General features: G+C 56.9%; 3 protein-coding genes across 3 annotated transcripts; 1 reads left to right on the top strand and 2 right to left on the bottom strand.

The window, feature by feature from the left end:
- Positions 1 to 4,866: 4,866 nt before the first annotated feature.
- E0L32_001835 (uncharacterized protein) lies at positions 4,867 to 8,673 on the bottom strand (the record flags this gene model as incomplete). The annotated part of the gene is made up of 5 exons (XM_031135958.1): positions 4,867 to 5,522; positions 5,595 to 5,675; positions 5,743 to 6,356; positions 6,434 to 6,505; positions 6,980 to 8,673. 5 exons carry the CDS (start codon positions 8,671 to 8,673, stop codon positions 4,867 to 4,869), a joined length of 3,117 nt encoding a protein of 1,038 aa, XP_030989971.1.
- A 1,658-nt stretch (positions 8,674 to 10,331) lies between these two features.
- E0L32_001834 (uncharacterized protein) lies at positions 10,332 to 12,054 on the top strand (the record flags this gene model as incomplete). Its single annotated transcript, XM_031135957.1, has 2 exons — positions 10,332 to 10,438; positions 10,557 to 12,054. The coding sequence occupies 2 exons, from the start codon at positions 10,332 to 10,334 to the stop codon at positions 12,052 to 12,054; spliced, it is 1,605 nt and encodes a 534-aa protein (XP_030989970.1).
- A 281-nt stretch (positions 12,055 to 12,335) lies between these two features.
- E0L32_001833 (uncharacterized protein) lies at positions 12,336 to 13,889 on the bottom strand (the record flags this gene model as incomplete). The annotated part of the gene is made up of 1 exon (XM_031135956.1): positions 12,336 to 13,889. The coding sequence occupies one exon, from the start codon at positions 13,887 to 13,889 to the stop codon at positions 12,336 to 12,338; it is 1,554 nt and encodes a 517-aa protein (XP_030989969.1).
- Positions 13,890 to 15,691: the final 1,802 nt, after the last annotated feature.

Below are 15,691 nucleotides of genomic sequence, written 5' to 3'. Positions count from 1 at the left end.
GTCTCTTCGCAATGGACTTGAGTTTTTCAAACACCTGCAGCTTCCGCCGGGGAACTGGGGTTGCGAGTACGGAGGCCCCATGTTCCTGCTGCCCGGGGTTGTTTTTGCGTGGCACATGACCAAAACGCCGATCCCCGTGCCGCACGCCGTTGAGCTTCGGAATTACCTGTTTTCTCTCCAGCACCCGGCACAGCACGGTTGGGGGCTGCATATTGAGGGCGAGAGCACCGTCTTTGGCACATGCCTGACGTACGTCGTTCTGCGTATCCTTGGCGTCGAAGCCGACGACCCTCGCATGACCAAGGCTCGTGCAAGACTGCACAAGCTCGGAGGCTCGACCCATGGGCCTCACTGGGCCAAGTTCTGGCTGTCCGCTCTGGGGCTGGCCGATTGGGACATTGTGAACCCCGTGCCTCCCGAGTTCTGGCTGCTGCCCGACTGGGTGCCCTTTGCTCCTTGGCGATGGTGGATTCACATGCGACAGGTCTTTGTGCCCATGTCGTACATCTGGTCCAAGAGGTGGGTGTGCGAGGAGACGGAGCTGACTCTGGAGCTGCGGAAGGAGCTCTACGTGGAGCCGTACGACCAGATTGACTGGGCTGCGAATCGAAATACGATCGCCGCCATTGACAACTATCACCCGAAGTCCTGGCTGCTGAACACGGCAAACTGGGTGCTTGTCAACGTCTGGGGTCCGTTCCTGCGGACCGGAAGCATCGCCGCTGCTGGTGAGGCCAGGGTCAGCCAGCTGATCGACTACGAGGACCTAAACACAGACTATGCCGATCTCGCACCGGTCAACAACCCACTCAACATGATGTGCTGCTACATTCGCGACGGGCCCGACTCGTACTCGGTCCGCAGACACCGCGAGAGGCTGCAGGAGTTTCTCTGGGTCAAGGACGAAGGCATGCTGGTCAACGGGACCAATGGCGTCCAGTGCTGGGACACGGCGTTCGCCATCCAGGCTGTCATGGATGCGGGGCTGCAGACTGAGGATCGGTTCAGGCCTATGTTGCTCAAGGCCCTCGAGTTTCTGGACAGCCAGCAGGTCCGCGACAACTGCCCGTACCAGGTCGAGGGCTACAGGCAGCAGAGCAAGGGCGCGTGGACGTTTAGTAACAAGGACCAGGGCTATGCGGTCAGTGACTGCATATCAGAAGCCCTCAAGTCGGTGATCCTGCTGCAAAAGACGCCAGGCTACCCGACTCTGCTGGAAGACCAGCGCATATTCGACGCCGTTGACACCCTCCTCACGTACCAGAGCGCCTCGGGAGGATGTGCATCGTACGAGCCACCGCGAGGCGGCGAGTGGCTCGAAATGCTCAACGCCGCCGAAGTGTTTGGCGGCATCATGGTTGAATACAACTACCCCGAATGCACCACGGCCGTAGTGACGGCGCTGTCCCTGTTTCAGAAGCACTGGCCTGACTACCGGACGCAGGAGATCAAGCGCTTCATCGAGCGTGCGGTCAGCTGGATCAAGTCAGTGCAGCGGCCGGACGGCAGCTGGTACGGCAACTGGGGTATCTGCTTCACCTACGCTACCATGTTTGCCCTAGAGAGCCTGGCGAGCATCGGGGAGACGTACGAAACCAGTGAGCACTCGAGGAGGGCCTGCGATTTCCTGATCTCGAAGCAGCGGGGCGACGGTGGGTGGTCAGAGAGCTACAAGGTGAGTAATCGGTCTTGGGAGCGTGGTCCACCCCTTTGGAAGACTGTGGAACTAACACAGGTGGCAGTCCTGTGCCGACATGGTCTACACTGAGCACGAGTCGGGCTCCCAAGTTGTCATGACTGCGTGGGCGCTCATTGGCCTCATGAATGCGGGCTATCCCGACGTTGGGCTGTTGCGTAAGGGCATCTCTCTCTTGATGCAGCGACAGCAGCCCAATGGTGAATGGCTCCAGGAAGCGATCGAGGGCGTTTTCAACAAGAGCTGTATGATCTCGTACCCCAACTACAAATTCATCTTTCCGATGAAGGCGCTGGGCCAATTCTCGCGCAAATACCCCGACGAAAAGGCTGAATGGTGAGTGCATCTCCATACCATACATGGTCAGGAGAGACACGGCGAGTGCTTGCCATCGCAGAGAGATCTGGACCGTGGCCAATCGCGATGATGTTGCGGTGCGGGAACTGATTGACAAGGGCGGGCCGGCGGAGCCTTGAGGTGCGAGGGGGCCAATCTAATAGCTAATTTAATAATCTCGATCTTTCCATCAACCCTCCGGTGCGAGACGTGACATCTGTTTACCCCTGACTCTGTATCATCGCAAACATGGCGTGAGTGACGGTGATCCTGGCTATTTCTGAGGAAGCCCGTCCGTACGCACGCAAAAGATGTACGGAAAGCAAGGTAGACACATTAATTAACCTGATGGACGAAGGTCCAAGCAAGACAGCACTGGGGAACCTAGGTGATAACACATCTCTGGCTGGCTGCTTGGTGAGCTAGCTGCCTAGAGCACACACCGTAGGAGTTGAAGGATCCATTTCCCCCACAGTCCGACCCGTCTCCACATTCAGCCATACCTGTGGACGCATCCTGCACCCAACCCACCAACTACACCCAATCTTTTTTCAACTTCCTTGTTTCACTCTACCAACTTGTACGTTGACAACCCCGGCTTGAAGCTGCCGACATCGACACGAACAGGGCAAACCTTGCCTTTTCCTCACCTGCGCTCTGACCGGCAACAGAGGAAGGCAGTCACCCGAGGATTTGGACTGTCCCTGCCACGCTGCCACGACATTCCCTTCCCTTCCCTTCCACCACTTCCACCACCCGTCTCCCACAGCCCACGCGCACTTCACCTCCATCGCCATGTCGCACTTTACCCTGGGCCACAAGGGCGTCGGGGCCGTACAGCAGAAGAAGTGGGAAGAGGGAGTGAAGCTGCTTACAGATGCCCTCAAGGGCGCCAAATCGCCGGCCTGGCTTCTCGCCCGTGCCCAAGCCTACCAGCAGTCTTCCAAGCTCGACCAAGCCCTCGCCGATGCCGAGCGAGCATACCTGATCGCTTCGGAGCGACAGCAACCCGCCAGCCGAGACCAAATGATACTGGCACAGTACCGCCGAGCCGTAATCCTGCACAAGATGGGTCGCTTCGCCGACTCGGACGCCTGCTGCCTCTGGTCGATGCAGTTGGCTGAGGGTAAGAACCTCCGGAAGGAGGCGGACACCGTCGCAAACAACGTCGACGACAATGGTTACTACCTGGCCACTCTCGAGTCGATCAAGGATACATCGCAGATGCCCAAGACGGAGGGAGGGGCGGCCGCGCTGGGCCAGGGCAAGACGACAGTTGCCGAATGGACAAGAGCCTATGTTTGGCGGAGCCAAGCCCTTGCCGCCCTGGAGAGCCTTCCAGCTGGCGACGAGCGCCGCAAGCTCACCGTATTGCGAGTGCCCAAGGAGCCTGTGGCTTCCGAGGGCGCAGACGAGGGAGGCCACGCCGGGCACGGTGTTCCTCAGGCCGGCGCCAGGGATACTCCTACAGGCAATCCACGCCCCCGACCAGTCAAGCGGCCTGACACGGCTCTCAAGGTGGATTTCTACCAGACCCTCGCAGCTATCAACTTGACCATCTTTATCGCCGGCGTAGACAAGGAGAAGCTCACTGTTCACTTCCAAGATCGCAGGGTGCGTATCGTTGATGAAGCTGGATCGCACTTTTTACAACCAATTCTCTAATTTGTTTGTGTCATCCAGGTCACTCTCGCCAACATCCTCGTCGGTGAATTCACCCTACCCCCCACGGCCCTCCAGCTCGAAGGCTCCATCAACCCTTCTGCCTGCAAGTATTCTGTTACGCCCAAGAAAATCGAGCTCACGCTGGTGAAGGCAGAGCCCGCCAAGTGGCCCACCTGGGGTCGTCAAGACGAGAAGAAGGCTGGGGCTCAGGGTCCGTCCGGTTCGGAGCAGAGCTCGATCAGCAAGGAGCAGCTAGACTCAACCGCATGCTCCAGCGAACCCGAGAAGCCCACAGGGACGATTCATGAGACGGCGGCGGCCAAATCAAACGACGCGCCGGCGGACAAGAAGCGGACTCTCGCCCCAGTCTATCCTACCAGCTCCAGATCAGGCCCAAAGGACTGGGACAATATCGCAGCTGCCGAGGACGACGACGATGGCAAGGATGTCAACCAGTTCTTCAAGCAGTTGTATGCCAACAGCACGCCTGAGCAGCAACGCGCCATGATGAAGAGTTTCACAGAGAGCAATGGCACCGCTCTCAGCACCGACTGGAATGACGTCAAAAGCCGCACAGTGGAGACACACCCGCCCGAGGGTGTGGAGGCCAGGAAATGGTAAATTCTACTCCGAAAGGGCTTTGCTCTCGCGACTCCATCCAGATACGATGGGAAGGCTTGGCGTTCTGAGGCGTTTTATACCCCCTGGGCTTGTATGGGAAAGACAGCTTTGATGACGATGACTTACGCACGATAGATTTGAGATCCTAACAGAGAACAGATCATGTGCAACGCAGCGGTGAGATCTTGCCTCTAGCAAGTCACACGCATTCATAGCAAATTGAGATGGTATCTTCGATTCCCTTCCAACAGTCGGGCAGTCTTGATTGTAATCTTCATGATAGCCTTGGCCCTTTGATGGCCTCGAGATGTGGGAATGAACAAGCGATCCCGTCTTATCCGTGTTATTATATGGCATGTCGAGCTCGTAAGGGCCAAGCGCAGAACAAATGCCGGAAACATGAATTGCGCCTGCAGCCATTCGATTGTACATGAGGTCAGCCCATTCCTCCCCTCTCCTGATGGCCTAGCCTCGTCCTTGGGGGGATGCCATCGTCTAGTGCATAACATCGTGTCGGGGTCCAGCCCTGTCGGAAGGGACTGACTCGATTACGCAGCCGAGGATGCGAACGGGCCGTCCAGGTTCCATCCATTTTCTACGCCGACAAGGAGTTCGTCGCCGACCTCTAATCTACCCGAGACAACGACATCGGTCCTGAGTGGGCCGGGATCTTGCGAGCCCAGAGAAATCGAAGAGACCCGGATGCGGCATGCTTTAATCTGGTCGCCCTCGTCATCTCTGGCTCTCAGAAACGGGGCCAAGTCGACATCATTGCGGCCCTCTGCCGTGGAATGTGGCGTTCGTCGCCCGACCTCCTGAATCAGATCCTTAGCGACCCACCCAGGTGATGCAACAACGTCGATGTTCACCCCCAGCCTGCCACGAGCGGTAAAGAACAGGAAACAACAGGCATGAGGGACATCGGTGGTCTCATGCGGGCGAGCCGTCTCAAGTTGGAGGGTCAGATACAGTTCCCGGTCTCTACCCTGGGCAGCCTGTTCCATTGCGCCCTCCCCATTGATCCCCTGGGCAGCATCGACATCTACCCCGCCTCCGGACTCTCTACAGTCATGCTCAAGTAGCTGGTCTTGGTCCTCTCCACGGCCGGTGCCTTTGATAGAAGCACTAGCTCGATCGATCCACTTGACAAAGCGCAGGACAGCGTGGTAGTCGTGCCTCTCTTCCTCACGCATGAAAGGCGGGCCTGTGCAACTGGTGTCAAACATCACTCTTCTTGACGCGTAGGTGCTGTAGGGAAAAGAAGTTGATCACTCACCATCTCGCTTGATGAGCGAGGCCGTATCAACGATGGATAAAAGGTGCGGGAGAAGAGTCTCGGCGAAAGAAGGCTCCGGAACTAGTCATGCCAATTCGTGAGATGGAGAACACCCCGGCGGGAAGGGAAAGACAAGCAACAAACTTACTGCGGCTCTTCTTGGACACTGCTGGCCACATGTGTGCAAAAAGGCTGTCTCGATCCCGCTGAACGAGCCTGTTGAAGGTAATAGCGCGATGGACTCGGCGAGCTGAGAGGCTGCCCTGGGGCAGAAGACTATGAGCAGGCTTGCCAGTCTTGCCGAAGCTCATGGCTTCTTGTACCAGCTTCAAGAGTAGGGCAAATAGTGGACAGGTTGGCTCCATGATGTGATCGACATGGCTCTCAACCTCGAGCAGATACACATAGCGAGCATGTGTAAAGATTCCAACAGCGAGCTCAGCGATGTTTGTACCCCCGGTGTGGTTGTTGCCGGTCCAGCTCCGATAAATTTCTCCCCATAAGAACCGGGCGCCCGTGCCTGTGTCGTCGTCAGACTGCGGCCAGCAATCTTGGTAGTGGTTTACGAGCTGGAAAAGCACTACCAGGTTCTTGACCACAACAGTCGTCTCGCTGTCCTCGCTGTCACCCCATAGTGTTCGAGTCGAGAGGCACCGTGCAACCTCTGTTGGGATAGCACCCGCGACTAGAGTAAAGCGAGGTAGGGCAAGGGTTTGAGGGTCGGGCAGTGTACCCTGATCAGCCTGTTGCCCACCAGCCATCCTGTTCTCCAAAGCCCATGTATGTTGTCAGTTCAGACCGGAGCCTCTGTAAATGTGAAGTACTCCGTAACCACTTACACCAACAACCTTGCGGTGGGTGTTGTGAGAGTTTCAAGAGATGCTTTCCACTGAAACTGGGGAGAATGAGGGCTGCGAGGCAATAGCCATCAGAGGATGTAGTGAATGGCAGCGGGTGTCTTGAGGGGTGGAAGTAGTCTGGAGAAGAGAAATATTCATGAGAGGAGCATGATTGCTCGCTGAGTGACGGATGCGAGAGTGAAGAGACAGCAATACTCAAGTGAGTGAATAGAGACTGAATCTGAACTGATTCCCGACTCACATCGCAGTCAACTGTTTCCCCGCTTGACAGCCAGCAAGCCGGGCCAGATTGGCGAACATGGCCGTGAAGTTTACATTTTACACGGGTTTCTCAGTAGAATCTCTCTAGCCTGGGCGGTGTAATCACCAGCTATCATCTATGTATATGTGCGATAGACTCAGAGGAATCAGCCCAAGTCAGTCCCCGTCACCTGACCGTCCTGTAGCGTGACGCATCCTCGGTGCATCTAGGCTCTGTTTCTGTTACTCGACCATCTTTTGATCATCACTTCTCGAACTTGGTACCTGCCAAGCAAGTGAGGGATGTCCTGGCCAGTCGAGTCTACAGCGGTGGATGGCGGTGGTATATCTACATAGACAAGAACTAGGCTTTTGAAGACAGTAGTCAAGACGCGATTGACACCGTGGAACCAGCGCCAAGAGGGCCTCAAGGCCTCGGTGCCCTGTGCTGTCCAATACGGGTTCGAGTACGACGGGATGATTAACAGACCGAACTCGGCGTGATTGAAGACTGGGCCCCTGTCGTAGAGCATCCAGTCCACACCAAACTTGATGCCGTGGCGCGGGACCCAGCCCAAGGACCGGAAGTGGTGATAGACTACGTAATGGACGAGAAAAGGGTCATCGGGAGATATATGAGATGAAGCGGACGAGTGCGACTGATCTCGGAAGAGCTCGAGGAGTTTGCCAGCCGATAAGGGGGCTTGGGTCCGCGGATCAACAACCGACAACGCTCCTATGGCAAAGACCAGATAGAATGCTTCTTCCGGTGAAAGCTGCAAATGCTCCTTGTCCTCGATTGGATAGGGGTCCAGGCCCTTGGCTAGCTGGCCGTGAGAGGCCTTCCAGTTCGTCTCGAGAGCGGGTCGAGCAGTCGGCGCGCTGCATAACGGGTTACCATTGCCGGGTGCTGGGACATCGACGACTGTGGCAACCTCGTTGCCCTTGGAGGCGTTTGGGATGGAGCGGTGCGGACTGGGCGGGTCTGAGAGCTGAAACGTGGTAGATTCGACCTTGGGCGAGAAGCGCACACTTTTCTGGTGCCTGAGGCGTTTTGGTTCAGAGTCGCCGTTGGTGTGGACGTGAAGAGGAAAGGGCTGTTCGGTGGCATCGGCGTGAGAAGCCAGGAGGTGCTGGTTCGGCCTGGCCATGCCATCGCTGATATCCTTTAATGGAATGGGGAAGACGGAATCTGGCAATCGAGCCTCTTGGCCGTCATGATGATCCAGCCTCGATATAGACAGGCCGGATGGAGCAGCGGCGTTGTTTTCCTCTTGCATGCAGAGAATGCTCCTGTCCAGGTCGGATTCAGAGTTGGGCAACGCCAAAAGCCGCTGAGGACTGACTGGTGCAGCGAACCCGTGCCCGGCGAATGCAGTCTGCTGTCGCGGCTGGACAGTGGCCGGAGAGGGGGATTGCGCCGGTAGCTGTGCAGATCTTGCACCTGGATTGGCGACTGGGAATGGATTCTCGACCAGCAGCTGCTGCTCGAGAGCATCCAATTCCGTCCTGCCCCGTTCCCACTTTGCACGTGCTCGTTCCTCTCGTCGTCTCAGAGTGTGGAGTTCGCTGACACTGGCATCGACGAGGCCCTGCCTGACTTGCTCCCGCTTGAGCCAGTTGGGCTCACTCCTACTCAGGCTTCCTTTTCCGAAGAAGCCTTGCTCCCAGAGCGCTCGCATAGATTCGGGGTTGGTGACGTGGATGGACCGAGTGGCAGGCGACCAAACTCCTTGGTGTATGGTTGCGGGCTCACGAGGGGGCGGGAAGAGCGCATACGTCAACCAGGCACAAGCTAGGTGCACCAGCGAGACGGGATTGCTCGGGTAGAAGGTCGGGAGAGGGAAAGTCTTCAACGGGGCCGGCTGAGTATATGCCCTCTGCAAGGATGTTGCGGTCCGGGTCTGGGGTCGTTGAGACTGGGGTTTCCCCACGGGCCCGTGGGGGCTGTTTGGCTGCTGCTCCGGCAGGGACGGCATGTCGGGCAGTTTTGAGTTGCTCGGATCAGCCATGGTCATCGGAGAGCAAGTCTGGCCTGTAGAGCAGCTTGTCAGATACATAGCCAAGATACGCCTTGGATGTTGGAGAGAGCATAACAAAGGGGAACGCTTCCGGCCAAGACGTCCGTGGACATGCGCGTACAGTTGCTCATGCTTTCGCTCAGATACCGTTGTAGTCTATTATAAAAGGGCAGTCATCGAGAGTGGTTTGAGGACTCTCTCTGCACCAATGTTTGGAATTTATCATCACTGCGAAAGCCGCACAGCCGCGCCCCGCCGCTTCGACGGTCCTCCAACTCTCTGCACTTGCGTTGAGGAATACACGGCCACAGCTCGATCAGCTGTTTTTTTGGGTATCTCGGGGGGGGGTAGAGAGGCCCAGGTGAAGGGGGGGGGTGGATGTCCGGTGTCCATGTAGTCGTCGCGGACGGAAACCAGACTTTGCACTTTGGTTGGTATACGTACCCCGTGAAGTGTCGCATCTGGATGGATAAAGGTAAGAATGCGATGTCCAGCAAGCCCGGCCGTGTTCAGATATCAGTCAAAGCTTCGCCTCTGCCTTGAAGGGTGGCACATCGGCTTTGGCCAGTCTCTCGGTAGTCGCGCAAAGTTCCGTTGGCCCGCAGGAAATGAGGTGATGCGATGCCAATTGCTTCCCATCAACACTTGACTGTGCCGAGCGCCTGTCGCATCGCTCGGTGCAGCAACATTGTTTGTGTGAGAGAATGCCTGTCCTGGGATGAGGGTGGACGGACGGGTCGGTTGACCGAGGGCAGAAGAGGAGGAAGATTTTTTTTTTCCCTTTCTTCGTTTTGACCCACGACGTCCATTGCATTGATCCATCCCCTGTCTCCCAAAGGAGCTACCTAAGTAAGTGCGTAAAAATAAGGCTCATGGACGTGGAATGAAAAGTTAGTGGATCTGATTAGGGACCGTGGTAGCTCTATCTCAGGGCTTGGTCTTTTGTAATTTAGGGCACCAAGGTAATCTAGGTACCTTAGCTGAAGAGGTTTGGTCACCAACCCAGCCCGCCCAGATAAACAGCCCAAGAAAAGCTTCCCAGGTTGGATTGGATCAACCGAGTCGAGAGTGGGTAGGTCCGGTACATGTAATACCTTAAGTACATAGGTAGGTAACTTAAGGTACCTCTCTCTACTGTACTCCATACACGTCCCCAAGGTAAGGTACTCCAAAATTTGCAGAGGACCGGGGGGCCGGGCCCGGCAACAAACAGCACACTCACTGCCCTACCAGACCAGACCTACGTCTAACTTCGACCAGCACTTCACGACGACCGGGAAGATCGGAAGGGGTAGGAAGAAAGAGACTGGAGCTGCCAGGACCCCCAGGAGCGGGGAGCCGGTGAGTATTATCTCGCCCTCGCACAACCCTAGCTTCTATTGCCACCTCTCGAAGGGGGCCAAAGGGGATGCAATCTTGCCGGCGACCACACCGCACCGCCCCAACCCATTCTCATCCGCGCTCCGGGCGAGATCTGCCCGCCGCGGTTTGAGTGTGCCCCGGCGCTGCCCCTGATCCATGCGATCCATGGAGAAGCCCATCGCCAAAGATCATTTTCCGTCTTGGTCCCTCCCGCTTCTGCCCCTTCCGGGTCTTCGACCGTTCCTCCGACCGCCATGTCCGACCTACAAGCCTCACCACCCATTGTGCTCGGGGCCGCCTACATCTGCGCAGTCTGGGCTTGCACCGTGATTGGGGTGCAGCTAGTCGGGATATCTACGTTGTGAGTCTGCTGCCTGCCCAGATTGCACGGCCCTCGCGTATCTCTTCCTTCTTATGCCGCCTTCTTGCCCGCCGCGCGACTCGTTTCGAGATAGCCTCATGTTGACGCTCTGCAACAGATTCCGTACATGCTCTTCTCCACCGCCCCGGCCCATATCGCCCTCTTTAGACGACGCCCAGGTGCCACACATTACAATCATACGGCCTGTCAAGGGACTCGAGCCCGGTCTCTACGATTGTCTCGCCTCCACTTTCCGCCAAGTCTATCCCCGGCAAAAGCTGAGCCTCCGCCTGTGCGTTGCCTCGCCCGACGACCCGGCCATTCCTACCATCAAACGGGTCATCGCCGACTTTCCCGGGCTCGACAGCCGCCTCCTGATCGAGACGGAAGATCCCCGGCTCCGCGGCTCACACGGCGCTCTCGACCACCTGGGGCCCAACCCCAAGATCAGAAACATCAGCCGCGCCTATAGGGAGGCCAGGGGAGACCTCGTATGGATTGTGGACTGTAATGTCTGGGTGGGCAGGGGAGTCGCCGGCCGCATGGTCGACAAGCTCTGCGGTTTCGGTCCCCGTGGTCAGATCCACACCCCCTTCAAATTCGTGCACCAACTTCCGCTCGTCGTCGACGTCGACGTGCCCGACCACCAACCGATCCCCGAGACCCGGCGGCCATTGTCACCCGATTCCGACCCGGATTCCGGCCTGCGCGACGGGCTTCGCCCCGGCCGTGGTGCGGGGGGACGCCTCGAAGAGATGTTCATGGCCACCACTCACGCCAAGTTTTACAGCGCCATCAACATAGTCGGCGTCGCCCCGTGCGTCGTCGGCAAGAGCAACATGTTTCGCAAGTCTCACCTCGAGCGTCTGACCGATCCGGCGCAGAACCCTATCCTGTCCCCGGCCGAGGCCTGCCGAGGGCGCGGCCTCGACTTCTTCTCGTCTATCATCTGCGAGGACCACCTGATTGGAGATCTGCTGTGGCGCTCATCGCTGCCTGGATTCGCCAATCACGGGCTCGTCTACGGCGATGTCGCCATCCAGCCCATGGCCGGCATGTCTATCGCCGCCTATGTTGCCCGCCGGGTCCGATGGCTGCGTGTGAGGAAATGGACAGTCATCGCCGCCACCCTCGTGGAGCCTGGCGTCGAATCAGTGCTGTGCTGTCTCTACCTGGCCTTCGCCATGACCACCATTCCTTGGGTCCATCTCCACACAGGCCTGCCGCAGACATGGGCGGCCATGGGCGCCTTGTGGCTCGCCGCCTTGTCTGTGTGGATGCTCGCAGACCGGTGCGTCTACATCCGCTTGCACGCCTGCCGAAGCGTCGAGCGCGACGATTTCACACCGGCCTTTGCGCGCGGTGGCCAGCACAGGCCGTTTGGGTGCTGGCTACTGGCTTGGCTAGGGCGCGAGCTTCTCGCGCTCCCGATCTGGACTTGGGCGGTGCTACTGGGGGCGACGGTGAACTGGAGAGGGGAGGAGTTTAGAGTGCGGACAGATATGTCCGTCGTGAGGATAAATGCCAAACAAGTCGATGATTCGTCCCGTGCTGTCCGCTCTGCCAACGGCCATGCGCAGTCGGATCGATGGGGAAGCAAGGATCGCGTGGACTGAGGCAGACTGACGAACATGAATAGAGTAGACAGATATACCAATCTATCTAATACAAATCCATGGCAAGAAAATTCTTGTCCCCTCTCTCTTTTCCCCTCCTCCCTCTCTTTCCTTGTCCTCGAATTGAGGAATGCCCGGCTGTTGTTCCCATACCTTTTTTCTTTGAGACGCTCGGCGACCTGATAATTCAATGATCAGTCGCCGTGGCAAACCCGAGGACATGCAATGAAGCCCTCGTCTTTGGCTTTGAGGCAACTTTAGAGTTGCCATGGACGTATGTGTCAACCTCGTGTCTTTTGCTGATCGCTCCTGCTACGCCTCTGATCCGTCACAGTAGACGAACCTAAAAGACCACGCACCTGCGCCCAGTCGCTCTCCGGCAGCTTGTAGCTCGCAGGTAAGGGAGGGTCAAACTCTGCAGGGATCTGCATCGTCCTACTCACAAACTCCTCTTTGCTGACGTAGGCGCCCTTGAGCCATCGGTGCCCGGAAGCAGTGTTGAACTGACGCCGACCGTGCATGATGCGCATATTGTCAAACAAAACGCAGTCTCCAGGTTTGAAGCGGCGCTCGAAGACATTCTCGGGAGCGTTGATGATGGCGTCAAATACCCCGGCAGCCCTTCTCCACTTGTGGAATGTGGTCGAGAGGGCACGGTCGTCGTGTTGAGCCGGATCGAGGTACGGAGGGTCGAAGAGCGCCTGAAAGGGGGGTGACCAAGCCAGCTCGCGGGTATGGAAGAAGTGACTGGGGATGACGGGGCGCGAGCGGTGATAAAGATGGCCGTTGCGGTCGTAGGCGTAATATACCTTGTAGTACATCAGCTGAGCGTGAAGGTTGGGATGGAGAAGCTCCATTTCGAGAGCGGCCTTGGCGCCGTCACTGAATAGAGACTCGCCGCCATCGCAGTCGTTCTGCAGGCAATGCAGCAACTGAATCTTGGGGCTGTCTTTGTAATACATGAGATCCTGGTGAAGGCCAAGAAACTCGCTGGTGTAAGCGACGTTCTCGGCCTGCGGTTTGGAGACAACATCCCAGGTCAGCCCGTAAAAGGTACTCTGCAAGTGCCCGATGCGGCTCGCAATGTCCACGACGGCCGTCTCGGAATGGGGGACGTTCTCGAGAATGATCAGGCCGGTCTGGTAGAGATTGGTCAGGCCGCGCCAGAAGTGCTCGTCGCTGTTCATCCAGTCGGAGAAGGAGATCGGCCGCAACTGGTCGGCAAAGCGCTGCCGGTCCCAAAAGTACCTTGCGTCTTTTGTTTTCGGCCTTTGCCTCTGCAGGTGACGCAACAAGAACTCGCACGAGTAGGTCGAGGTGTGCGCATCGCCAGTCATGAAGTCACTCGCCCATCTAATGGCCAAGCTGCCGTCGTCTCTCACGGAGACGTCGTTTATCTCGGGGGAAACAGGCACCTGGCTCGTGGCGAAGCGCTTCTGTCCGGACGAAGGGCTCGCGCAAGAATCGCACTGACAGCTGTCGCGCAGCCACAGAGTGGACAGCAGCACTGGCTGATCGACATGCTCAAATCGCAAGACGACGGAGCCCTTCCCAGCCTTTGCTTCCAAGAGCCTGCCGGCCTTTTGCAGGGACGTTGGTAGCCATTCCGTATCCCGAGGACCGGCGTCTCGAGCCTCCCGGGCTCGAGGTGGTGATGAACTGGCCTTCCACTGAGACAGCTTCGCTGGCCGAGACCTCTGATGGGAAGAGGCAAAACGAGCGGCGTGGGAGGCGCAGGGCCGTTGCGAAATCAGAGAACCATGGACGGATGGCACTCTTGAGGCGCGTCGAAAGGTAAGCTGGACCCTGGCCGTAGCCGCAGAGCGGGCTATCATGATGTCTTGGGGGTTGAGTTCCTCTTCTTGCTTGGGTATCAGCTGGCGAGCTAAACGGGGTCAGAAGTGCGGCGGTTGCGCAAGGTTTTGCCCTTGAAGTCAAATGCTACCCAGCTAAGCTAAACCGAAGTGAACTGAACTCTTCGTCCCGACTGACGGCATGAGTGCCTCGGAGGGACGGAACTTGGGAAAGGTGTCGTACGAGCACTGGTGCTGGTGTGGTACGACTGGAGCTTTGATGAGGGGAACGATGAGGGGAACGATAACTACCCTCAGTCTGTCAATAAGGGAGGTACGGAGCATTTACTCGCTATCAGGGAGCTCCTGGAGGTACCTTACCTAGGTCTAGCACGGCTACCTATCTGTTGGTCCGTGCGCCTCCACAGTTTTGGCTCCCGAGTCCCGAGGCACACAGCAGCTGGAGAACTTTGACGGAACACATGGCAAGCCTGGCTCGGGTCGCTTGCAGCTGTACCGGGGTGCTCCGTAGGCTAATCCAGGAACACCCGAAACCTTGATTTGTTTGCACAACGCAGATTGATTGATGGATGGATAAAGATCGGCAGATGTTTTTCCTCGACTTCACAACACCAGAAACCCAACAGGAGCCTCCCAAGCAACAAGGGCGCGGACCGCTCGCTGGTGTGGGCTTTAGAAAGAGCCGGATCTGCTGTGTTGATAAGTATTGTGTGCAGGCAATGGTGGGTCGAATGCCGGCTTGCAGTGCTGTTTATTGATCCAAACCTCGTCGATCGCATGAAGATCCGCGAGGTGCATCATTAAACCACAGGGCACAACACACACACACATGCAAGTGGACAAGTCCTCAGGTACTGTAGGCTCTCCATCCATACCGAAAGGTATTTCCAGCGACAGCCTCTGACCTCATGGCATGGGATGATAGCATGGGGAAAGCCCGGTTTCCTTCGATTTCACAGCCAGTCTCTTTTGGAAACACGTGGTAGAAAATTGAAGGCTAGGGGCAGCCAGCCAAAAGACAGGCCAGCTGCCACCGGCTGGAATTCTGGTGATGCCATCAAAATCCAAGAGGAGACTGGGGAGGGATTTTATTCACTTTTTTTTTTCCTCACTCTCTCTCGCAAATGAATGAATGTACTTGTATGGAGCAAGGTACTTTCTCTGCTGGGTTTGGGCACAGTACACCAGGCCTACAGTACTTTACGGAGTAGAGTAGGTACAAGTAAACCAGGTGCCATGCCCGTACAAGTAGAAGGTCCGATGGCGCTAGATTCCCGGGAGTGGCTCGCACAATCCAGGCACAGCCATCCTATTGGCCATGTGCGAACATGGACTCCCTTGGCCCCTGCGTGGAAACCCCTGAACACTCCACGTATCCATGGATCCTAAATTAGTTCATCGATTGGAGCCAGTCTCGCTGGTGGCAGTGAGCCATGGCGAACAAGTCTGACAATGGCCGGGATTTGGACTTGTATGGATGCATTCTTCACACATTTGTCAAGCACCTACTCCGTACCTAAATCAGGGCACACACGAGCGCAAACACACACACACACTCATGTCCTAAAGTGAGTGCTCCGTACATAGTTAGTTAGAAGATCGGTCATCTGGTCACGTCGCCTTTGTGACCGCAATAGAACAAAGCACACACACACACAATAACCCCAGCCATTGTCATGAATGCAATTACGTAGAAGTCCAGTGCTTGCCAGACAAAGCAGCCAGCGGCTACCCAGACCTCATTCATCTCGTCAGCGTGTCGCATCCCGGCTGGCCAAGTACCTATTGCTTGGTTCTCATTTTGCCATTCAACGGACTCCTGT

The sequence above is a fragment of the Thyridium curvatum genome (genome assembly GCF_004353045.1).
Source record: "Thyridium curvatum strain D216 chromosome Unknown NODE_7_length_750237_cov_83.650653, whole genome shotgun sequence".
Lineage (NCBI taxonomy): Eukaryota > Fungi > Ascomycota > Sordariomycetes > Thyridiales > Thyridiaceae > Thyridium > Thyridium curvatum.
Note: the sequence above shows the minus strand (reverse complement) of the source record. Positions and strands in the feature narration are given on the sequence as shown.